General features: G+C 34.8%; 1 protein-coding gene across 5 annotated transcripts in view; it reads left to right on the top strand.

The window, feature by feature from the left end:
- MTDH (metadherin) overlaps positions 1-26,413 on the top strand; it is a 51,810-nt gene that overhangs the window by 6,551 nt on the left and 18,846 nt on the right. For 2 of the 5 annotated variants that reach the window (XM_032468048.1, XM_032468046.1), the window contains exons 2-6: positions 5,438-5,539; positions 18,017-18,101; positions 18,839-19,015; positions 20,399-20,464; positions 21,811-22,047. In XM_032468048.1, the coding sequence (XP_032323939.1) occupies positions 5,438-5,539; positions 18,017-18,101; positions 18,839-19,015; positions 20,399-20,464; positions 21,811-22,047 (667 nt within the window). Of the gene's footprint in view, positions 1-5,437; positions 5,540-18,016; positions 18,102-18,838; positions 19,016-20,398; positions 20,465-21,810; positions 22,048-24,548; positions 24,639-26,413 lie in introns of all 5 variants that reach the window. The other 3 variants (XM_032468045.1, XM_032468047.1, XM_032468049.1) reach the window with 3 other exon arrangements.

Raw genomic sequence — 26,413 nt, 5'->3', positions numbered from 1 at the left:
CTGAGCAATAGGTAAAACAAGTATTGCTGATTTTACAGAAAAGGAATCTTGAGATTAAGTGACTTATTCAAGGTCATAGATTAAAGTCATTTCAAAGGTAAAACAATATCCTGATTTCTAGCCTAAGAATTCACTGTTATTTCCACTGTACCTCTCTGGCTTTGATAGCACGTTCCAGGATATTACATTGCATTCAGAGAACAAATCCAATTTTCTCAGTGAGTTACAGCTTTATTGCTTTTAAAATGTACTTTTAAGAAGCAGAATCAGAGGTTTCTGCTGAAAATTATAATTACTTTTACAAAAGCTCCAGAATTTTTACTCCATTTGTTTGGTTATATGACAGGAACTTTTTCATCCTGTCATTTTTTTCTGCCAGAGGCCTAGCAGAGAAGACCTTTATTAGTTCCGACAGAAGAGGTCTCTAATAGTTGTGTTCATCTTAGGTACCAGTAGTGGCAGTAAACCCTCTGAATGCTTGTTTTTGTTGCACTTTTGGCATTACTGAGTCCTGTATTACTTCTCAAGATTGTGAAAGCCTTGAAAGTATTGTTAAATTATTATAATTATTATTCAAACAAAATCAAGAGATCTAAGTGAGGAATTGGTGTTATTTGTCCAGTTTTTAAATTTGCTGTTTTCTCTCCAACTACGCTAGCAGTTTTAAAGTGTTCCACAGAACGCCATGATCCAGAAGGCATCCATCAGGATCCGGAGAAAGAAGTACATGGATGTGTGTCTGCTGTATCACCTGTAATCCTTTTCTCAAAACCCATCAGATATGAAACCTTGAAAACTAATGCTGTATTTAGTTTTTCAAAAGTCATCTTTAGCATAATTTGGCCATGTGATAGGTATTGAGTGTCATCTCTCTATCCTATAAAAGTAGCCCTGACCATCCTTGATGCAGTCAACAAAAAAGTATTTTGGAATCCCTGAAGAGGGGTTAATTTTGACTAGCTATTTAGAAGGCACAAGGATCTTTATCCTAAAGGAAATATCTCAGGATATATAGCAAGATTTTGCAAATGTGATTTATAGGCCATATTTGTAAGATTATTCTCTTTAGTTATTAAGAGTTTAAAATTGGGGTTGAATTTTAAATAAGTTGGCAAATTACTATGACTGAAGCTATAGTTTGTGTGTATGTTTAGTTTATGTAATTGATATGTGCAGAACACTTGGCAGAGAAAAAATGCATAGTTTGCGTTTTCAGATAAATGACAGGAAATTATTCTGTCTTGAATTTGTATCAGCACTCTTCAAAACTAAAACTAATAAACTGACCAAGACTGTAAATCTGATGCATTAAATGAGATAATGCATGTGCTTGGCCCATGGCAAATACTTGGATGTTATTCGTTATTGTCAGGCTGTCTTATAGTCTAATCTGTCATCTAAAGATAATAGCTCTTGAATTTCCGTGATGCCTTGTCTTGCCTTTTATCTTTTTTTATCATGGATGGTGAAACTATAAGCAGTTTTTTAAAAAGAAAGATTGCATTACATTGCTGTCTGTAGAGCAAGCCTGGACTATTTCTAGCCTCTGAGAGGATGTATTTATTCATAATTAGTATTCTGTTAAAAACACTTCCCAAAAGAATTTGTGTCTGGAGCATTGGACTGGGCAGATGCGTGTACAGTTTGTTGGCCTTCTTGACCACCAGGACTTAACATTTACTTTGAGCTTGCTAGTATGAAAAATGACTGCTGAAACATGGGGATGAGGATATGGGCCGTCATAGCTTTGGAGAGGAAAGAATACTGAAAGGAAGAAACAGTTTCTTGAGCAAGTAAAGTATGCTTTCATATGTTTTCTCATTTACTGTCATTTTGACAAGAAACTGTTTTAATACAGGTTACATATTTTCTTCATATTTACAGTTGATAAAATTGAGGGTTAAGTCAAGGAAAATGCTTAAAATCACAGTGATTAAATATAGAAGTTGGGCCTTAATCCCAGGTTTGTCCAACTCCAAAGCCCATAGTCTTTTCATATTTCACTTTTTTGGTAGGTAGAGTGGACTGTCCTTCTAGTTTCTAAACTTAAGGCGTTTCCAAGTAATTTGAAGTCATGGTTTTTACATTTTCTGGCTGAAAATAAAATTTGCATAGCTAAGTCAGAATAGGATTTTAAATGGTTTAATTTTAGAAGTCAAATGTTAAACCTTATATATGGTTACCTTAGATATAGGTAATTTTGCAATTTTGAATCAGTTTAACAAATGTATAAAAGCTGCTCAAATAGAGTAGAAATCTACTTTCTTATTCTGAACTTTAAAACTCCCGGAGGGCAGATTCCTTTCATGTGTCCTTGTTCCTGAGGTCCCTAGCCCTGTGCCTTGTACTTAAGTACTTAGTACACGTTTATGGAATTAATATTTGAAGATTGACTAACATGAAGAATTTTATTTCCTTGAAATCAGTATGAATTACTAAATAAGACCATGCTCCTGTTGTGTGGCCTCCTCCTCCATTTTATTTTCCTAGTTCTCAGCTAGGTATCTTTATTCTGCCTTATCACCACTCTTCCCAGCACACAAACACACACAGTTCTTTTGTGAATGCATTTTAAAAAAGGATCTGGGATAGGAGTTGGGGATGTATAATAAGGCAGACATGGCATTGTCTACAAGTTTATCCATAATAAGTGATTTTATCATTCTTCCATTACTCATTGATTTTCACCAAATTTGAAGGACATTTTGGGGTGGTCTAATTTAAAATATAGATTGCAAGCTATATTCATAATTAACTTAATTTGGCCCTGGAGGGGAACACCTCAGAATTTTCCAGAGAATTTTAAACTGGGGCATAATGAGAGGCCCATGTATTTCTAATCTGTGGAAACAACACAGGTATATTAAGGCTCTGTATTGTAATAAGAGAAAATACTTTCATGTGAAACCCAGCTTGGAAGTCACATAGAATTTAAAATGTTGGTTTGCAGTTATTACTTTTTATGTGAGCAGATCTACATAATATGCTCGAATTTGGAGATTCGCTGATTTAAATATGGTTAATGCTTAGTCCAGGGCAAGGTCTTCTTAACCAGCTAGTAGCAGAATAAGAGGGCAGTTGTGTGCTGTTGATGGGTAGGAGAGGCACAGCCACTATAGTGTGTTCTTTTTTTCCTGCTACCAAAGAATTCTGTTATCTTCACCCCTAGGATAGGAGGCTCTTATTTCATGGTGTCAGGCATTTGTGAAGTCTTATTGATGCCTTATGGAATCCTAATAGTTATGAGACATAAATAAAGCCCAAGAGTTAGTGAAAAATTGGAAGATCTGCATAGATCAGGGGGAACAGCTACAGTTCTAGCCATTACATAAGTAGATGTTGCAAAGAAGGAAGTGAATTGGCACAGGTTGAAGCATGGGACCCCCTTTGGCTTGCTGATCATTGCAGTCTATGAAATGGAACCTGAGCGTTCCTGTGTTGTTAGTCACTGATTGAGGACTTTAGACTTTGTATTTGATTAGAAGGAAAGATTGTTTCTCTTTCATTTGGTGGGCTCTATCAATATTTGCAGTTGTCTTTAAGGAATTGCATTGAACTTTTAGTAGGTTTTAGTTTTTAACCACTTAATTTCTTACCTTTTTACAGTTAATATATAAATTTAAATGATTCAATTTAGTTATTTATATGAGTAAAATGGAGGTGTTATGTAAGTGACTATGATGGAGAGTTTCCTGAAGGGATTAGTTAAATGCAATTTCACAGATGTAAGCCTTGGGAGCTGCCAGTATGGGAAACTGTGTAGACTTGTAGCTGCAAGATCATTCACTTGGAGTAAAACTTACATAGGAAGGTGAGACTGACCCCAGGAAGTCAGAAAAAGTTTGACTAGAGAGAGAGAGTCTGAAATAAGAAATGGCATATAAGAGTTGACAAGTAAGATGGGGGTACTGGAAAGTAGAATTAATCAAAGTTTTATATTCCTGATGTGAACATGGCTCTGAGTCCGAATTCCTTTCTGGCTGTTCTTACCTTTCTTTGTGCACTGCCTCCTCCCTGCACTGCCCCCCCCCCCCCCAGTATCCATAAACCCAGCAAGAGATGAAAAGAGGCAGCGTTAAAATGGCAAAATAGCACTGAAGGGAAAAAACCAAACCAAAAGTGAGGAGACCTGGTTTCGACATTAGCTGTCTGATTTAAACAAGTTGCTTAAGACCCAGCAGATTAATTTTGGATTAATTAGGAATTTAATCAGCTTAAAGACAGCTTTTGTTTTGATTTTTCTGCCATAAATCTTTGGGAAGCCTGCAAATTGGGTTTTAAAATATTAATGGTCTCTTTTTCCAGCTTCATATCCACGATAATTTTACACAAATGTAGGTTAAGTCACATTAGGACAACTTTGAACATTCATGTTGTTTTCTTGAGTATAGCTCTTCTATAATAAGTAATATGATAAACTAGAAATAAAGCAATTGAAACTATGTATTGATTGACTAGCTTACTGTGGTGAGTATGAGGAGAAATGGGCAAGTGAAAAGAAGTAGTAGTATCCAGAAAGAAGAGGTTGCAGTGCAGACACCTGGGGCCCTTTTTTCAAACGCTTAATCCAGATACATCTCTGGTGATGGGGCTCAGAAATGTTTAACTTTTTAAAAAAATCCCCAAACTAGTGATTCTGATTAAAAGCCAGATTTCAGGTTCACAGACTTAATTCTACTCTTGAACACCTCTAAGTGCTATCATTTTATTCTGGGGAATGTTAGGGAAGCTGAGGTAGCCTTTTTAAACTGTGGCAGTGGGTTAGTCAAACTTCTTAATCTCAGAACAGTAGAGCTGTAAACTACAGAATTACAGGAGATATTAGAGATTATCCAGTGCAGAGGTCAACAGGCTGTGGCCCATGGGCCGAATCTGGCCCTGCACCTGCTGTGTTCGGAACACAGGCGCACGGCTGCGTTCACATGTCGTCTGTGGCTGCTGTTGTGCCCCCACAGCAGAGCTTTGCAGTTGCAGCAGAGGCTGTATGGTTGACAGAGCCTAAAATATTTTCTGTGTGGCCCTTACTGAAAAAGTTTGTGGATTTTTGAATAGATCAGATTCATCATTTTGTAGATGTAGACGTAAGACTCAAAGATAACGAGTGAAATATTCTATGATTACACAGCTAATTGGTGGTCAGGGTGCAAATACAATTCAGTTCTCTTTTTTTCTGCTTCCATTCCACCATTTTTTGTTGGAGGGACTGATGCCTGGGTAAATCAGAAAATAAATTTGTAGTGCAGATATTTGCTTATAAGTTCATTCTTTATTATAAAACATAGTTCCTAGGGACAGTAGTCCATCTAGTCTTAGATAACACTGCTGTGTTGGGTCGGGGGTAGAATTTGATTGTTGTGTATTCTGTCTCCCGAGTATAAATTTTTGGTTTGATCTGCCAAGCTTTTTGATAACAGAATCCATTTTTGTTGCTGTGTAGCCAAATGGACGGACTGTTGAAGTGGCTGAGGAGGAAGTTGTCCGAACATCTCGAAGTGTAACAGCAAAGCAGCCATTAGAGACAGACAAGAAAAATGAAAAGGTAAGTTTGGCAGCATATGAAATTATATGCAATGCTCTTAATAAAGAGAGTGACATAAAGTTGTACGTATTATCCCTATTTAAGAAAAACTAAAAATCAGAATTTATCATAGCAGATGGATCAATGGGTGGTGAAGGTTCAAATAAGTTATTTTTGTTTATTTGTTCATTTTTTAAGGAAGGATGTACCACCAAGTATTTTAAACATTGCTGTGGCATTATAAGTACTCACTTTGCCAAAAACAGTTTATTCATGACTTGAACATCTTTTATATGAGTAAGGTTCCAGATATGTAACATACCTCTTATTTGAAAATAGAATTGTGTTACCTTTGTTAATATGCACTTCTGGCATAAAAAGCTTGGCAAAATTGTCTTGTGGTGTTATGTGTTAAAATAGATTTCTGTTATGATGGAAACATAATCATCTATTTATTAGATACAGTTTGTTTAACTAAAGAAAATGTTCTATATTCAGGTCATTATTAAAAGTTTGGGTGTACACTCTTAAGTTTTCAAATAAAACAATCTGTTATATCCCATAAATGTTGCATTCCTGGGATTTTATTCACTTTCCAGTTGCCAGGGTTAGAACTGACCCATTTTTATTTGACTTAATTTAGTTTGTAAGTATAGCAAAATGTGCAAGAAACTGTAAACAGTGGTTTCTCCTGCTGTGGGTGAGAGACTTCATTCTGGTACATTACAAACTACGCCTCCTCCACTTCTTTAACCCCATGCATGCTTAACTCCTTTTTTAGGGGAAACAGACAAAAAACAACCACAGGTAGGTAAGTGATTTCAAGGAACCAGTGTGCCACAGCTCCAGCCCCGCAGAACAGTGGCATGAAATGGTCGGTACAGTTTCTTAGCGCTTGTAACTTCAAAATGTCTTTGAAGAACTGGTGAGATCAATTCTGCCCGTGTAACCCAGTGAAATTGGTCTAGGACCAAGACAGTTACAGGTAGCGTGTCTTAAAATAAAGGATGGTTGTGGGAGAGAATTAAATTTATGTCTGATTTTGCCTATGGCAGAAAAATAAATAGTAAATACTTGTGTGAATAAATAAGCATATAATTTCGGGATTGTGAATTTACATTGTGAATAGTTTATATGCTTAATATAGATTTCTACTTCTCCCATCTAGTGTTTCTTTTTCTGGGCTTCCTACTAGTGAGCATTGTATACTTCTGCTTCTACTCCCTGAATTATCCTGAAAAATATGTGGTCGGAGTAATTTATTAACTACCATTCATCTCTGATTGATTAATCATGTATAGATTAGATTAATCATGTATAGATAGGATGTATCAGGATGTAAAACCACAGTTTACAGTTTAAAATCATTCTGAAATTTCTTGTATTAGAAAATGTAATAGTTGACATTTGTTAAGTATCTACAGTATGGCAGGCTCCGTGCACAGTGAGGTATGTGTATGTATATGAATATATTTGCCTATATAAGAGACAATTTATTGAGCACTCACTGGGTGTACGTTTAAGACTTTACAGAATATTTATACATTATTTTAATTATCCTCACAAGAACGCTAAGGAGGTGGTGTTATACCTGTCTTACAAATAAACCTGAAGCTTAAGTTATCTAAGCCATGGAAAGTATAGTCAGTTCTAACCGAGACCCATCTGACTTCAAAGTCTGTGCTTTTTACTGTTCCATATTACTTCTGACCCTTTTAAAAACTCTTCCAGGCAAATAGTAATAGCCCCATTTATAGATAAGGGCTCTGAAGCATAGAGGGATCTTGTGATTTCTCTATTTTATGTGTAGTTTCTGAGCTAGGACTTGAACCCAACTCATTCTGATGCCATGCCAAAACTCATGTACTTTTTAATTTCTTGACAGAATTGCGTCCTTTCAGTTGCTGTTGCTTTTTTAGTACAAGGCTTCTGCCTTTGGTTAATTGCCTACGTGATTTGACTTTCTGCATAATAGTAAATGCTACGACTCATGGCCCGTATTACTTTTTGTCATCCTACATCTTGTATTTATCCTTTTTAACTTGGTTCAGTCCAGGTGACTCATTTTAGTTAATTTTTTATGCTATTGTGCTGTGTGCTTTTGTGTGTTTTAAATATGTGACAGATTGTTAGACTTCTGTCTTTTTTTTGTAAATAAACATCTTAGATCTACTTATGCACCTCAGTATGTATTATTTTATATTTGTTTTCCTCTCAGAGCCACATCTTAGGTGCTTTGAGAAATACAATTTGCTGGTAGAGCAATTGTACTCCATGCAGTGATATCGAATACCTTGTTACTTGTGTAAGTCTTACAGATAAAACTTTGTCTAAAAACAATTTATGGTTAAGAGCTATGGGTTTGGGTCTGTGAAGCAAGTTAAGCTACCAGGTTTTCATTTGGATATGAAGGTCAGTGCTTCATTGATGCTAGCCTCTAGCAGAGTATACATTGGACCCTTAGCCAGGCTGAGTGCTTTGTGCTACTAAATGCCAAATGGGATAAAGAGAAATGAAACATGTACTTACCCTCAGAGAGATTACAATCTAGTTAAGGAAAGACCAAGGATAAGAGAAGATACCAGGTAACCTAAGGCCTTGATGGCCAGGTATTTGAGGAGTAAGATTATCCTATTTGGGTATCCAGAAAAAATTGATTTAATTGGACTCATAAGGATAGGGATGATATTTCAGTAAGTAGAAGTGGGGAGGCCAAGTTTAGAAGGAGAGAGAAACAAATGAACTCAGTCCTTTTTCAGCTGAAACAAAAACATACTCAGACATACTCAAAGGAAAACCCTAGACAAGTTTGACTGGTCAGGGATGGGTGGCGATATGATAAAAACTTAGATATGTTCAGCTGGCAGCAACATTTACAAATCAGCATTGTGTCTATGATTGTAAAGGTCTGATTTAAGATAGAAGTGCAATGATTGTTAATAAGAGAAACAAAAAAAGCAAAAAAAGTGTGAAATTTGTTCACCAAGTTGTTTAAGATGAAGTCAGTGGTGTCCTACTAAAATACTCATATCATTACAAATATTAATAAGCTCTTAGATTTTTATGATGCTATACAGTATACAAAATATTTTCATATCTCTTAATCCTACCTAGTATACAACTCTGGAGGAGGGGGCGGATTACCATTTTTTATACAATTTATTAAAAACAGTGTAATGAATTGCCCAGGATCACAAAGCTAGTTAAGTAATGCTCTCAATTTCTCTGAGGCAGCAGTTCTCAAAGTGTGGTCCATGGACCCCTGTGAAGGGGTCCTAGGGACCCTTTTGTTAGGTCTCAGAAGACAGAGCTATTTTCATTATAATTAAGACATTGCCTTTTTCACTGTGTTGATATTTGCATTAATGGTGCAAAAGCAGCAGTGGGTAAAACTGCTGGCTCCTGAGTACAAATTAAGGCAGTGGCATCAAACTACTAGTAGTTGAATTCTTTACTGCAATCTATTCACAGTTAAAAAAAAAAAAAAACCTAGTTCCACTTAAGAGTATCCTTGATGAATCTGTAAAAATGGTAATTATTAATTTTATTAACTCAACCCATGCTTTTTAATTATTCCATATGATGAAATGGGAAGTATGCTGTGTACTGAAGAACAGTGGTGGTTTTGAGGAAAAACACTTGTACGATTGAGGTGTAGACTGGACCAGCCACTTATTTCATGTTACTCCGGGTTACTGGAGAGAACAACTGATAGACAGGCCGGGGTTATTTAGACTTGGGTAGTTGCAGGCATTTCCTAAAAAATAATCAAGACAGTTCAAGGAAAACAATTGACAGGATTCATTGCAAATGATAAAATGATTTGTTGCCAAGTGAAAATTAGAAATTTGGAAAATTTGTGTCTACCACCATGAACTTGACAGTGATCCCAGTACTTAAAGAATTTCTGATGAAACCAGTGGTAACATTAACAAACATGATTTTTTTTTTAAATATTGTATATAATGGAATGTTCTAACATTTTGGAAGATGTGTATAACCAGTGAATCTGTTTTCTAAATGACCAATGCTTGCATGTTACAAAATCAGGCAAGTATAAAAGATTCATTTAAAGCGCAGGTCAGACCAATGGATTTTAATGTAGTAGAGCATAGAAAGTTCACTCAGGTAGTTTCAGATTCCCCATTGCAGCAATTTTTAAGAAACTACCACCTAACAAGGTTTGGTGTAATGTTTTTTCCTTCCTCTACCTAAAGTCCTTCATGGCTTCCTGTTGCTCTTACTCCACAGTCTTGAACAGAATCTAAAGGCACTGTGACTCAAGTCTGCTCTCCTGCCTCTTACCTGCTCTGGGCTCTAGACACATTGATTTTCTTTATTTTTTGTTAACCAGCTTTATTTTGATAATATACCATGGAATTCACTTCCTTGAAGTGTACGATTTTAGTGTATTTACAGAGTTGTACAGCTATTACCACAATCTGATTTTTAAACATTTTCCTCTTCCCAAGAAGAAATGTTGTGCCGATTGGCAGTGTCTCTCTGTTTTCCCCTCCCCTCAGCAACCACTAATCTTTAGTGGACTATTAAAGAATATCACAATTATCTGAAAAAACTATAAACTCCTCCCTTTTCCAGTTACATATCTGTGTGTATGTAGCCAGATTTTCTTTATATGCTTCAATCAAATAATGTATCACAGTAAATTAATGCTAAAACAGGTATACAAATCCAGTTGTCTTTTATGAAGCTGAACATGAAGAATATTTGCACAGTGTAAAACATACTCTTCTCACTGAAATGTTTGTTTTGGAAAATACAGTTATTTATATAAATATACTTATACAATATATAATTAGTTTATTATTACTTTCAAATAAATTAATACATATTTAAATAATTTCTTAGTTTAAATTTATAGTATGATAGATATCAGTAGATATAACCCACATAAACAAAGGCTTCTTTGATATCCTCGATACGTTTTAAGAGTATCCTATGACCAAGAAGTTTGAGAACCAGTGCTCTAGGAGTGATCAGTTTTTTAAAGACCAAAGACAGAATTATTCTGAGGCAGCATAGATTTTATACAAGCATAAGCTGTAGCAGCTCTTAGTGAAAAGAGAATACCAGCATGTCCAGAAAGTTTACATACATTTGTTTTATCTTCCATAATACAGCTTGGAAACTACAGTTTAAAGCTGGGGATTGGCAAACCATGGCTTGCTGGCCACATCATGTTCTCTGCCTATCTTTGAAAATTTTACTGGAACACAGGCATACTCACTCATTTATTTATTGTCTATGCCTGCTTTTGCAATACAACAGCAAAGTTGAGTGGTTGCGAAAGGGACCTTATAGTTTGCAAAGCCTAAAATATTTACTGTTTGGTCTTTTTTTTTTTTTTTTTTTTTTGGCTGAACCCCTGTTTTAGACTCCTAATACAGTCTTTTGAGTTCATTAAAATGTAACATTTTCTGGAGTGCTTTAGTATGGTCTTACTCTCTAGGTCTTGGGCTCTTGACTTTCTAGGCTCCCTCGTGCCATAGTCTATGGTTGTGATTTCTTGGCTTCCACCCAGAGAATTAGTTTTCAAGGTCTCCTTTAAGGGAAGCCAAGTAGTTTTTTAATAAAAAAGGGAGTGTCTTACCAGAGGAACCTCATTTCTGCCCCTAGACTTTTTTGTCTAAACTCCTAACAGCGGAACTGAGACCGGAAGCAGTACTTCTGACCAAGCCCATCGTTTTTACACGATTCTGTGGTTGTATCAGGCAGGAAGTGGCAAGAGGGGGATAGAACACAGTGAAATGGTCAGTTTGTTTTTGAAAATGCTGAGTGAAGTGCGAACGGGATCTCCAAGTGGAATTAGTTTATTAGACTATTGGAAATGTGAGAACCAGATCTCGGAAGGAGTTCAGGGCTAGATAAAAGGCGTTCTTAAGAAAGGTTTCTTGTAAATTTTTTAAGATTATGAGTTGATAGCCGAGCTGTTTATGCGGTATACCATAACTTATGAGCCTACACCAAACACATTTAAATAATTTAATGGCTTGCATGATGGATCAAGTATACAAATGTAATAGCTCAGAGGTTTTATTTAGGAAGACAGTGAGAGTTGGGCAGACAGGGCTATGTGTAATGCATTCTAGTTTTAGACTGTTTCATTGATAAACCATATATTAATGGAATGCCTTCCATGTGCAAGATACACTATTCTAGGCACTAGGAATATAATGGTTGATAAAAATAGTTGGTAGAGTCACTATTCTTATGAAGTCACTATTCTTATGAAGCAAATATAATCTCTAAAGTCAGGTGGTGATAGGTGCTGTGAAAGAAAATAACTAACAGGGTGAAGAGAAAGAGGCAAAGTGCAAATTGTGGGCACTTCTCTGCACCTGCAACTCTGCTCCTTACTTTTATTCAAAAAAAAAAAAAAAAGGTATCAGAATAGCGGTGAGTAGAGTAACCCTCAGTCTAGTTTAAATCACACCCTCTCTCCCAAACAGGAAATCAGTTGCAAGCCTCTCTACTTTTATAAAGGTTTATGACACTTTTCATAATTAATCTCGTCCTGACATTGTGTCACCAAGTTACTAAGATTGAGAACTGATGGTTTATACAAAATAGAGAATTGGAATTAGTATACCCCTTGGACCATTTATCCTTTGCATTTAACTATGCCCAAGTCATCTGTGTGTTTGAGATAAGTGAGAAAAAGAAATAGTGCCAAAATGTGGAGCAGTATAAAATAGAGACCCTGCCTTACTTGTTTAGGCAGAAAGAGGATGAAATTGATCCTAAAACAGTGGTTTTCAGACTTTTCAAGTGGCAGTTGCTAAAACTTTTCAAAATAAATTTCACTGACTACCAACTTTTGATTTTGTCAAGTACATTTTTAAAACCACTGTCACCATTACAAAAAAAGAAAGGAATTTTGACACAGTGGAAATAAAAAGAACAAAAACCTCAGGAAAAAAGAACACCTTTTGCCATAAGTTAGTGAAAAACCTTATACACCAGCCACTAGTCCTCAGACCAAATCACTCTAGTATCCATGTCTAACCTTTAGAAGATACTCAGTATTCCCCTTTTTCATGCCTCATTTACTTTATCACTCCTGACATTACCAGCAGAGACTTTAGATGATTATAAGGCTTAATATTAGTGCTGTCATTTCATCATAATTTTAAGGATCAGTACTTTCCAGATTAGAGAATTCATAAATTGAGTAAGGATTACATTCAGAACCTGGCGACTTACCATGTGTGTAAATAGCTAATTGCAAAATAAAATATCACTGAAAATTATAAAGTATTCTTAATGATAGTTTTGATGCTGTACAAATATTAGATTATACTCCCTAAATTAGTCTTTTCAGCATTAAATTGCGCACTGCTCTGCCTTTCTTTATACTTTACAATTCTTTAAAGTAGCAAAATCTGTTAAGAGAGCCATTAGCCCTTTGAGTAGTTCTGCTTTTGCTCTTAACGTATACCTTTTCCACTTTACTAGATGATAGCACTTACTTATTGGGTATTGGCTAAAATTAGAAATATTCGTTTATGTTGAGATTAAAGAGCTTCGTTTTGGAAGTCATTCTTGTGTGTTTTCTTTGATAACTAGCTCATAATTTTTTTTTTATATGTAAGTTCTATGAATTTTAAGAGACTCTAGGACTCACAGTCCTAGAACTGCTTTTGCTTGTGCTTTTAAAGACCACAGTCTCCAAAGTGGAGTACGCAAGAAGATCCATTGGGATGAAAGAAGGAAATATTAGCCTTTCTACTTTATACTGAGTTTTTTATTTTAAAAAATAAGCTTTACTCATATTTTATATATGGCTGTCATTGGCACTCCCATTTGGGATGGTAGAGGGTATTAAGACACTATATGGGAGAGATCTGGTGAAGAATGGGAAGCTACAGTTGGAAAAAGTACCCTCGTTGGTTCTTTGCTCATAGCATATTCTGACAGGTTTATGTGTGCTCAATTCCATAAGTTAATTAATTGTATTACTCAGTTTAAAGTAAAATAACCTGTTAGTATACTAAGTCTGCTAGTAAACAGACAGCAAAGAAGCTACAGATTGCAGATGATAATAATGCAAGTAAACAACTAGAAAAAGAGACTGGTGGACACTGTTTCTAGTTAGAACTCTGTCAACTGCATCATCATGGGGTTAAGATGATTAAATCAGATCTGACAAGAAATTGGTCCCCCAAAATTGAAATCATCAAGAAAAAAGATTTTTGAAGCAGGAATATATTTCTACTTTAGCTAAGAAACCTTGCCCACTCATGCTGTGTTTTGAGACCTTAGCTAAGGATATTATGAAACTATGTGAAGACTGACTTCCACAGGGTTTTTTTTGAGATATTTGTTTATGAAGTACTCAATATGACAGAATTTTACTAAATATAGTTATAAATGCTTAGAAGCGTCTCTTGAAGTTTCTTGTTTAAAAGGAAAGACATACTGTGAGGAAATACTTGTGCTTTCTGCCATGGTAAAATTAGCAAAAGCAATATGACAATCAACCAAAACACATTCGTTTGTCAGCATATACTGTTGGGCACAACATAAAAACATTGCAGATGATTTAAGTAAATTAGTAGCAGAGCAAATTGCAAATTGGGAGAAAGTACAGATGTTTCTAACATTACAACTTGGGGAACTTGCTAGATTCTGCTTCAGTAACGAAGTACACGAAGAGCTACTTTTGTGAGCAACTAAATATGAATACCCATAAAGATATATTCTCAACATTAGACAGCTTAATTTAAAATTTTGGAGGCAAAAAACTGAATCAAAATCACTGATAGAGGCACCATTTGGACTAGAATTAAACCAAAAAAGAAAATTGGAGGGTAGAGAGATACAGTTATAGAGATAGCACCATGCATGAAATTCATTCACTGCATTATTTCTAGAAAACTACGGTGGCAAAAGAGGTTGAAGCCAGACTGCAGATTGGAAAAATAAACCTTTAAATTATAGTAAGCGAGGTAGTAGTCATCATCTTTTATTCTACAAAGATTTATTGATTATGTTGTGGCAAAATACTTTTATAAACCTGATCAACTTAGAAAGTGAGCCATACATTTTTCTTTTGGTAAAAATCAAGTGTTTTCAAATATGTTGATCTACTTTGTAATGGCAAGTGGTTGTCTACTTAACAGATACTTTGGGGAAAAGTTTATTACCTCCTCTGTCCCTTCAGTGTTGAGGAAAATTCAACAAGATATTAGAAAGTAGCTGTTTTTTTTTTTTAATGGCAGTGCTGAGGATTGAACTCGGACCCTGTGCATGCTAGGCACACACTCTTACCACTGAGCTATACCCTCCCCACAAAAGTAGCTGATTTTTTATTTGTCTGATACTTGTGAAAATCCTCTTATCTGCACAGTTTTAACAGCTTGGAAACAGTTTTCTAACAGAAAAAATAGCGTAGCAGCCCAGAATCTGGAGCATGCTTATATGAGATCAAATCCCTGCTCCAACACTTACTAATTATGTGATCTTGGGGTTGGTTAGTTAATCACTCTGCGACTCCCTTTTCTCATCTGTAAAGTAGAAACAGTAGCATCTGCCTCATAGGGTTAGTTTGGGACTTAAATGGGTTAATCATTAGGTTCTATTTAAGTAATAGCAATACAATCAGTTTATTTTTTTAAGTTTTTTTAATGAATCCATTTGTTAAAAATAACCCCTAAAATAGAACCTTCAGATTCAGTTGCAGAAACAACTGATGTTAAGGAAGGTTAAATTTTACTACTTAAATTTCCACAAAAACCTTTGCATACTTCGAGGGATGAGATTGAAAAGTTAGTGTCACGGTTTGGTAAGCATGGCTAATGGTGTATGTCCTCCATTTGGATCTCTCTTTGTCAGATATGATAGTTCTTAATTGAATTTAGAAGATTACTGTAAAATAATGGAGCATATTCAATCATGCTTGCTCTTACTAACATAGTTATGTTTTACGAATGTATCAGTAGTAGGATATGTATAAAATATACAAATAAACATTGTGTAGTATGTGCTTCATTTTTTCTCATAGATGTATAAGAACAACAAGCTTAATAATTTAACCTACTTCTTTTAAGAGTGAACAGCAAACTCTCCTACCCGGCATACTTAGGTATTCTGTTTAAGTGAGTTATCATATATTCCATACGTGGGTTGCCAGCTGGGTATTGAGACTGCTTATTTACTTATTTGGGTAACTCCTAATGAGATTTTAGAATCCTCTGAACTCATCTCATAGGCCTCACAATTTCCTAAGGAGTTACCAATCTATAGTATTTTGTATATATTCTTTAGCAGTTTTAAAAAGTCGTGATCAGTTTCCTTATCTGTAAGGTGACAGGTAGGTCTGCACTGTCTAGTGTGTTAGCCATTTGCCACATGTGGCTAGTCAGCATTCTTTTTCTTTCATACTATCTTTTTAATAGTTTTTTGTATTGATTACATTTTGAAGTGATAGTATTTTGGATGTGCTGGGTTAAATATGTTATTTTTTTTAACCTTTTATTTATTATTTATTATTTTGGCTGGGGGGTAATTAGGTTTATTTATTTTTAGAGGAGGTACTGGGAATTGAACCCAGGACCTCACATGCTATAAGCATGCTAAGCATGGGCTTTACCACTTGAGCTATATCCTCCCCTAAATACGTTATTAAAATTAATGTTAACCTGGAGGCTGGGGATATAGCTTAGTGGTAGAGCATGTGCTTAGCATGCATGGGACCTAGGTTCAATCCCCAGTACCTCCATTTAAAAAAATTTAATGTTAACCTATTTTAACTTTTTAATATCTGCTAGAAAATTATAAATTATATGTGTGGCTTTCATTTGTTTTCTACTGGACAGTGCTGCTCTTCATCAGGGGTTGGCAAACTCTGACCCCCCAAATTCATCCAGATGCCTATTTTTATGAATAAAATTTTATTAAACACAGTTATACCTATTTAAATACATACAGTAAATGATTATTTTTATGCTACAGCAGCAGAATTGTTTGGTTGTTACATCTAGAACCATACAGCCTGCAAAACCTAAAATATATACTATTTGATCCTTTATAGAAAAAGTTTGCTGACCCCTGCACTATATTATAATTGATAGATGCTCAATGTGTTATATATATTCACTTAAAGTGGATATGAGGGACAGACAGAAGGTAGATTAGTAGTGGGTACAGTAGGGAAAGGTGGTGGGAGTGACTGCTAATGGGTGCCAGCTTTCTTTCCGGGGATGATGAACATGTTCTGAAGTTAGATGGATAGTTGTTCAACTTCGAAGACACTGAAAACTACTGAATTATGCACTTAAAAAGATAGTATCTCAATTTTTTTCAGTGGATATGAGCCTGTTTTGGTAGATGTAATAAAGCAGTACACTAACCATGATACATGTTAATGATAATGAGAACATGCAAAGAAACAAACATGCAAATCAATTAATGGGAATTTAAGGAAAAATTTTAATAGTTATTATATATTCCCATTGTCAAAGACAATTTTTAATCGCCTTTTAAGAGGTCATGCCACTTGAGAATATTTGTAAGTAATTTATTGATAAGAAAAGCAATTAGCTGTCATTTATTGTTTAATCAGACTGTCATTTACTGCTTATCCTATGTCTCTTTAATTGTAAACTTTAAGATGGTGCACAATAATACATAAATAGGCAATCTCAGTAAATAAATGAGTGAATACAAAGTATAAATAAAATCACTATTTTTGAATATTAGTTCTCTTCTAGAAGCACTTATCTAAATATGGAAATCATGGCTTTATGAAATGTTTAGCAAGCTTTTGAGAAGAGAAAATTTACCAGAAGGGAATTGTAAGGCGATTCCAAAGTGTCCATATTTTATATGTGTAGGTGTTTTTCTTTAATGAATTACTTAACATCTACCATATACAAATCCTAGGTATTTTCACACTGCTTTGAAACTGACAAAATATTATCTCCTTTGTACAGTTGACTCATTCTTTTGTTACACATAGGGTATGCCAACAATCTGCTTTATGAAATCCAAAAGCCAATAATCAGTACATCATTTTCCTTCTGAACATTCACAGTGGGTTTTTACTTTATTGCTCTGAAAACACCATATTATGGCACCTGATTTGTGATGTAAGTTAGGATAGCGTGATGTCTAAGGGCACAGACTTTGGAGCCAGATAGACCTATTTCCTCCTGATTTACTAACTTAATGTGGCCCAGAACAACCTATGTAATATTTAACATCTCTTAAGTCTTCATTTTCTCATCTCTAAAATGGGAATAATACCTTCTCCAGTGAGTTTTTTAAAGGAATAAAGAATGAGTATAAAGTACTTAGCATATCGTAACCACTCAATAAATGGTAACTCATACTATTGCCATTTAAAATGTTAAGTTTTTTAATCAAAGATTAAATTTTTTTGGTTGTCAGCATTATACATTTCATTATGTATTTTACTGACTCCTATCTTTTCAAAAACGTAATGAAATATTAAGTAACATTCTATTTTACTTTCAGTCAAAGAAAAATAAGAAGAAATCAAAGTCAGATGCTAAAGCAGTGCAAAACAGTTCACGCCATGATGGAAAGGAAGTTGATGAAGGTATTTGAGCAAGTGAAAGGACTATAGAAAAAATTTTAACCCTTTTTTACCAAGGTGCATTATATAAAAGCTGCATTTATTTTGCTTAATCTTGTTTCTAGCTCTTCTTTTTAATAACTAGATTTTAATGGACACATCTGTCACATTGTGAGAAGACGCTTTTTTCCCTTGAATTATTTAAGGATCTAATAGTGCTTTCCTTGAAGGGAACTGCCTTGAAATTTAAGGTCTAGCTTAATATCTTGAGCAGTTGAAAAGCTGTTAATTTTTGTCGTTGTTTCCTAGAAGCATGGTTTGGGGTTTTTCTCTATTGTTCTTAAATATACCATCCCTAGAAGTCTGTGTACAAAATTCTTGAGTAAGCCATTTATTATCCTCACCTAATAAACCCATTTATTAGTAAGTATATGTAACACCCTCCTTTATTAGTAAGTATATATAACACTCCAGCAAGATAAAAAGAGACACAAGAAGACATATCAATTTCTTCTAAACCATAGATGACAGATCTGATAAAAATGACCAGAATAAATAATGGTAGTTAGCTGCCTAAAACAACATAATGAGACCAGAATAAATTATTAGGATAAATGAATATAATAAGCACTCTTGGTTTTTAGTTTAATATCTAAATTTATCATGATACTTTGTGTGCCCTGCCCCATTTTCCCCCCAAAACTTCAACTTTTTTGTCTTCCCCTTACTGAATAACATTTTTTTTTCTGGGGCTATGTCAGGAGCCTGGGAAACTAAAATTAGTCACAGAGAGAAACGACAGCAACGTAAACGTGATAAGGTGCAGACTGATTCTGGTTCATTGGATTCAACTATCCCTGGGATAGAAAATACCATCACAGTTACCACCGAGCAAGTTACAACCACATCATTTCCTGTTGGTTCCAAGAAGAATAAAGGTATATTAGTGGAACTTAAGAGTAATACATCAAATCCAACTCCTTTTAATCAGATGTACAAAATATCATTACTGTCAAAATCTGACTATTTCGAACTGCTTACATCATTGTGCTGATATACCCTTCTTCGTGAGAGCATTGTGGACCACCTATTGGTTTACCTGATACCAGCAGTGTTACTTGTTACATACTGCCCAATGAATGGCCTATTAAATTAAAGTTGCCTTTCTGCCTTGAGTCACATGAGAAAGTGATTGCTGCTTTTTTCTCATGTGTATTGCTTTGCCCCAACTCTCTTACATCTCCATTTCTTATAGTGGACATTTATTAAATGGAATTATTTGTCAGCATTCTGCATGTTGGGTGCTTTCATTCCAAGATGAAACAAGCATGTTCTGGATAGTGCAGATTCTACCTGGATCTCTTATCATTAGGTGTTTGATCAAGCTAGACTAGAACTTCAAACATTTTTGGGCTAATGTTCTTCCCAGGTATTTCAGATGTTCAGACTATCCAATACTGATGGCTTCTCAGTGTCTCTTTTCTTTGCCATCATTTTTACCCTGGAGACATCAGTCTGCAGAGTGATGCTGTTCATCTTGCTTCCGGGCATTGACTTTTCTTCCTTCACCTTTTTATAAATTGCCTCCACCTCCCACTTATCTCCAGACCACTGTCTTAGCCTTGGTACCTTTTATTTTCTGTTTGATGATTTGGAATTTATTGCTTTGGTACAGCAATTACTTCTGCTTATCCATTTTCATTGTCGCATAGTAGCCATGCTTTAGTGTTTCTGTTGGTAGCCCTTTTTCACTGTCCTGTGCATGCTTTCCTTGCTAGCACAATTCTGTGTCTTGCTGGCTTTTGATACATTGTGACCATTATGCTTCTTAGTATCAGAGAAATAGTATCTTTGTTATAACATGTATTCTCGCCTCTTGCCATATTTCCTAAGTCCTGGTACAAATATAGGCAAATTCTTTTAAGTTGATGTGTTTGCTTCCAGGATTGTTGACAAGGCAGCTGGTATTGTTGGGAGGTGGCAAAGTTGAATCCAATTACAGAGCCCAGTTCTCCAGTTCCTACTTTAAAGAATCTTGATAACCATTGTAGAACAGCAGACTATAAATACGTGGGCTATTTTCCAGGTCCTTTATTGGCATTTTAGTTGACTAAAAATATGGTAACTAGAGAACTCAGTTCCTTAAGGACATATGAAATATGTTGTGAGTAAAACTGATTCTCTTCTGGTGTAAGAATTTAGTACTTAAAGGAGCAATTTATTATAAATAATTAGTAAAAATTAATTTGTATGTTACTCCTAATATAATGTGCATAGTGGCCTATTTAGTATTAAATACATTTTATTTCTATTTCAACCAGGTGATTCTCATCTAAATGTTCAAGTTAGCAACTTTAAGTCTGGAAAAGGAGATTCTACACTTCAGGGTGAGAGAAATTACGTGTAACTTAAGTTGAAGGCCCATCAAAATAGAAACATATGTATGTCTCTTTCCTCACGTGAATGATGCAGAAAGGGAAAAAAAGACTTAGAAATGATTTTTAATTACCAAAGTAACATAATAACGGTCCAGAGATTTTGGAAAATAAGTAAAAAGAAAAATCACTCCTACTTGTAATAGTCTTTGGTATATTCTAGTTGTTACTCCCTCTCTCCCATATGTAAAAACATTCTTTTAGTAATAGTTTATATGCAGTTTTTATTCTTACTTGCATTGTTTAAGCCAATAGAGAATAGAAGGAATTTTTCTTTGGACTTGGATTTAATAATAGGCATAAATGGGATTTTTAAAAACCTTTACCCCTATTTATTAAATAAAAAGCCTTAATACCCATACTCTTTTACTTACTTGTTTATGATAAAGATTGGGTCAAGTAGAGTGGTATACCTAACCTAAAAGCTAAAGTGTTTGTAGTAAAACATAAATACAGAAATGAAAAGGCACTTTCTTGTTTCAAGCTTGTTCTTAATACTGTCAGCTTCCTTCATTCCCATGGGTCTCAGTCCTGACTACACGTTAGTATTTTCTAGGCTTCCTAGATACTGCATCTAGGAAGCTTAGAAAAATGACACAAATGCATATAAAAAGAAACATGTACTTATATACACACACCTATGTGTATATTTGTGTGTGTGTACACGGAGATACATGCATACACATATGTACATATACCTGCATATGGGTATATGTAGGTACATATGTATATGTATATGTATATACACGTACATACTGATGCCTCAGCCCTACCCTTAGAGATTCTGATTTGATTGGTCTGGGCTGAGGCTCCAGTGTCTACTTCTAAGAAATTTTTCATTTGATTTTAATGTGCAGCCAAGTTTTAGAATCACTGCCTTACACATTATACATGTATGTGCATATATGTGTAAATATTTAAGGAAAGAGCATGTAACTAAGGAGAAGTCTTTATGCTCTTAGTGGGTGAGTGTACTGAGTATACCAGAACATGTGATTTCCTGTTTGCTCTGTTGTACTTCTCTTGAGCAAGTTATTCTGCTTTTGAAAACATTATTAGTAATATAAAATTCAAACCAGAACTTGTAGTTTTTAAATTAAAAGTCATCCATGGTGGTCATGTCACTTTTTAAATTCTTTATTTTCATTTTATCTTTAAAGCTCAAGCCATTTAGAGGACAGTAGAGGGGGGAAATAAGTGATAAATATAAATCAAGCAATTATAGAAACTTGAAAATATCCCAGTTTTAACACGGAGTCATGTATCAGTTTTTTAATCTTTATTTTCTCTTCTTTAAGTTTCTTCAGGATTGAATGAAAACCTCACTGTAAATGGAGGAGGCTGGAATGAAAAGTCTATAAAACTCTCCTCACAGATCAGTGCAGGTGAGGAGAAGTGGAACTCTATTTCATCTGCTTCTGCAGGCAAGAGGAAAACTGAGCCGTCTGCTTGGGGTCAAGACACTGGAGATGCTAACGCAAATGGAAAAGACTGGGGGAGGAGTTGGAATGATCGTTCAATATTTTCTGGCATTGGTAAGAACTGTTAGAAAATTTTAAGTTAGTTTAAAATGCTTAAGCTGGTACATTTAAATTTTCCAAGAATGGAAAGCAGATCCATGAGTAGAAAAATTGGTGATGCTGTACAGAAATGATACATTTAACTCATCTCAGATCCTTTGCATGGAGCAAAGTGGAACTAAATAAGTGAACGATAGCACTTATTATGTACTCTTAATGCTTTTACATACTTTTATCACATTTGATTATCAGTATAACTCATTGTTAACAATTGTGTATTTTTAGTGATGTAATGTGTAATGTATGAGTAGACTTTTTGATTAATTTCAACAGTCCTATTGAATTTAAATAAAAAGAGTAAATGGAAGTATAGTTTATAGCATCCATTTATCTACTATTTTACAGTCTACAAAATACCTGTTTATAATTAATTTTCCCCTGGATTCTAAAAATAAAGACCAGTAGTTGAGAAACGTATTTCTGTTGAGAGCCATTGAGTTGAAAGCAACTTAATTTCAGGGGTGTGTGTGTTATAGAAGAGAAATCCATATTTAATATGGAAAACTGCAAAAAGAGAAGGAAAAACACACTTACCACATCACTCAATGGCAACCACTGTTTTTTACATTTCCTTACGGTCTTTTTTTTTTTCCTGTGTACAATTTTATTTCTTTTGTTTTGTTTTTTTACATAGTCCAAATTATATGTATTTTTTTTTATTCCCCTTCCCTCACTTAATATTGTAACGTAAATGTTTACTTTCTATAATTATTTTTATTTAATGGCTCTATAGTATATTGTATAAACATAGCGTAAATTATTTAACTCTTCCCATATTTTCAGAGAAATAATTTTTCTCTTTTTAACTTGTAAAATGACATTGCATTGAATATATTTATTTTGGGATTATTTCTTTAGGATAGATTCTTAGGAGTGATATTATTGGGTTAAAGGGAATGTGAACATTTACACTCTATGACATGTTGTCAGACAATTTTCTAAGAGAGTTGTTCTCTATTAGTCAGCATTAGTATAAGTGCCATTTATCATATGCCTACCAAGGTTGGATATTCTTGTTTTTTTTAATCTTTCTAATTTGATAAACAAAAAGTACGTAAATTGTTTTGGTTAACTTTTTTAAAAATCACTAATGAGACTGAATATTTTTCACAACTTTCTTGATCATTTCTATTTCTTTTACAAATTGTCTATTCATGTTCTTCGCCCATTTGTCTAATGGCCTTTGCTGGTTTTTGTGCCTTTTTTAAGTTGTAATTCCTTGAGCATTAAATATATATAATCTTTTCTATTGTGATTGTTGTGGATATGTTTTGTTAGTTTAGTTTGGGGGAGCAATAGTCTTCAAATTCTTAGTGTTTAAATATAAAAAACTGTTTTTCCTATGTTACCTGATTTTCCCATCACCTTAAGCTTAGAAAGGCTCATGTTAACTAACATCCCCAAGAAACAAACTCATTTACTAATATTGTTCATAAACTTGTTCTCTCCTCTTCCCCTGCAGTGTCCAAAAATTGTGTAGAAATACAAAAATTTGGAAGAAGAGGCAGTCCCTAAATTCCCAGCCTTGTTTCAGCAGTGATGAAAGCATAAATTTCTGTGCTGTAGACCATCCTTTGACATCTAATAAAAGAAATGGTCAAGTTTTATCAGATAATCTTAAGAATTGTGACCTTTTGAGATACTTGCAGTTTACTTATGAAAACTATGTAGCATTTTCATAATTAGGACATAAATTAGATGGTAGTACTTGCTTAATGTTGCTATAGATAAAATTAAGCAGCAGATTAGAGTTCCTGCCCAGATGGATTGGGACCTTTGTTGAAATTGAAAGGAAACTACATTAATTGAGATTTGCAGTGAGTCACTGAGAAGAGACAGGTGTGACTGGTCTCACAGATGTATGTGGATATAAATACTCATATGTAAGTAAAATGCTTGAAAATGTTGAGATGATATTATGGCATAGTAGCATGAGCATGCTCATAGTGCAGACAGGCCTGTTCGGTATGAATCCCTTTTCTTCCACATATTAGCTTTTATGGATATTAGGCTAGTTATTTAGCCTGTGTGAACCTCATTTTTAAGTAGTTGTAAGGATTGACTATAATGAATGTCAAGTACCAAGTTTAGAGTTTGCCACAAAGCAGTAGCTTAATTATGGTAGATGATATGGTAGCTTGATATAGTAGAGAAAGAACATGGGCTTTGGAAATAGGCTTAAGTTCCAGTCATGGCTTAGCTATTTTCTAACCATCAGCAAGTCACGTCACTGCTCTGAAACTTTGCCTAGCAGGGTTGCCCTAAGGGTTAGAAGTGGTTGGCATAAAGAGGCCACTACATAATAGACATTCAATAAATAGTAGCAATTGCTGTGTTATGTGGTTCTGATTTCTAAGGTTGTCTTTAAATATTGTTATCATAGTTTTAAATCTTTACATATCTTTCAAGTTTCATTGCAAATTGAAGGTTCCAAGTGACGTTCTTTATTTTAACAGCTGCTTGGTCTAGTGTGGATAGGGGAATGAATACCTCTGAACAGAATTCTGCTTCTTTTGCATCTCTCACACTTAACTCTGCTGTTTCTGGTATGTGAAAACAGTCTTTCATTTAGTTAACAAAAAAATTTCTGTTTAAATTAATGTTAGCACTTGCTATTTGAAAAAAGAATCAGTCAAATACTGCTATCAACAAAAATAATAGATATACAGTATGAAGTAGCAGAGGCCTTAATAAAAGGGGAAGAAAGAAAGAGCTAATTTCTTATCTGCAAGTGGCTTATTTCATTTCTGTTGTGGAGATGGGAAGATTCTGTGGCCTTAACGACATAACTGAAAGTGTTGGCATACAGACAAATGCAAATTGAAGGCCTTCCCTTCAAGGTCATGATGCTCTTTTGTAACTGATGTACTCCTGCCATACTTCTACTTGCAGTTTGGCGTTTTATTTCTGTTTGCCTGTATTCATCATGAGTTTATAGCTAAGCCTTTCAGGTTAGGTGGACCCTCACATCGTAACTCTGCTTTGACGATCTGTTGAGTTCGAAAATTCATCATTACTAACAAACTACTTTCAATTTACATTACTTATATGAATATGCCTTTTATTAATTATATGGAAGCTATATGTTCTTAACAAACACCACATAAACACGGGTCACATTTAGTTTTGTGATGCTTAGTTCACGCTGGGATTCATGGACCCAGTGTACTCTTTATGTGATTCCAGAGTCTGGAGTCACTAGTTTACAGGTCAGCAAAGTTTTTGTGTTAAGGGCCCAATAGTAAATATTTTAGGCTTTTTGGGTGATACTGTGTCACTGTTACTTAATTCTGTCATTGTATCAGGAAAGCAGCCAGAGGCAATACATAAACCAGATGAGTGTATCTGGATTTGAAATACTGTTCTTTTGATTTTTTTTTTTCAACCATTTAAAAATATAAAAACTGTTCTTGACTCGTGGGCTATACAAAAAGGGGGTGGCTGGATATGGCCTGTGAGCTAGTTTGCCAGCCCCTGGTCTCACAGACTACGGTTCAGTTCCAGGGGTACCGGTGAATTTCTTCCTTCATTTGGTGACATCATACAACACAGGTGCTGTTCCCTTCATATATTCAGAGAAGGCAGCATGGACTGCTAAAGAAATAGCAACAGTGTTACCACAGTACTTCTAAGCAGCTACTGTGTTATTTATATATGAATTTTACAGGGTTAAATTTTATATTAAAAATTTATAACTATTTCTAGTGTATATTAAGCATATTAGTGGAAGGCTAGTAAGATCATCTGTAACCAAGTGAAAACATATAAGCTAGTAAGAACTTTAAATGAGAGGAAGTGATTATACGTAAGTCTTTTACGCTATCCAATATTCTTAATCATTTCCTTATATCACTGGCTCTGAATCCAAAGTGAATATCAGAGTCACCTAAAGGACTCCAAAACGTATGCAAATTCTTATTCAGAAGGTCTGGGGTGTACAAAGCCCTGGTGAAGAGCCACTGCTTTATAGTTACATCCTAAAATTAATTTATGGCTGTAGAGCCAATGATTTTCAACATGGCATCCTTGAATTTATATGCCCCCAAAACTATATGCAGTTTTATGTAAGTTCTAGACATTAGTTCACCATAGCTTTTCATCAGAATTGCTAAAGGACTTTGTGACCTCTAGTTACCCCACCTATTCCCCACATCCCCGAAAAATAAAAACAGAAAAAACTTAGAAGATAATATTCTCTTCTCTTTAAGTGTACTTGAACTTAACTTGGTCTCTAAACCACCAGTGAAACTGTCTTATCTCTTTGGCTTCTTTCTGCCTCTCCTTTGTAGAGAATCATCTATGTGTTTTATTTTTCCTTAGG

Source organism: Camelus ferus, chromosome 25 (assembly GCF_009834535.1).
Source record: "Camelus ferus isolate YT-003-E chromosome 25, BCGSAC_Cfer_1.0, whole genome shotgun sequence".
NCBI lineage: Eukaryota > Metazoa > Chordata > Mammalia > Artiodactyla > Camelidae > Camelus > Camelus ferus.
This window is presented reverse-complemented; position numbering and strand designations above follow the sequence as displayed.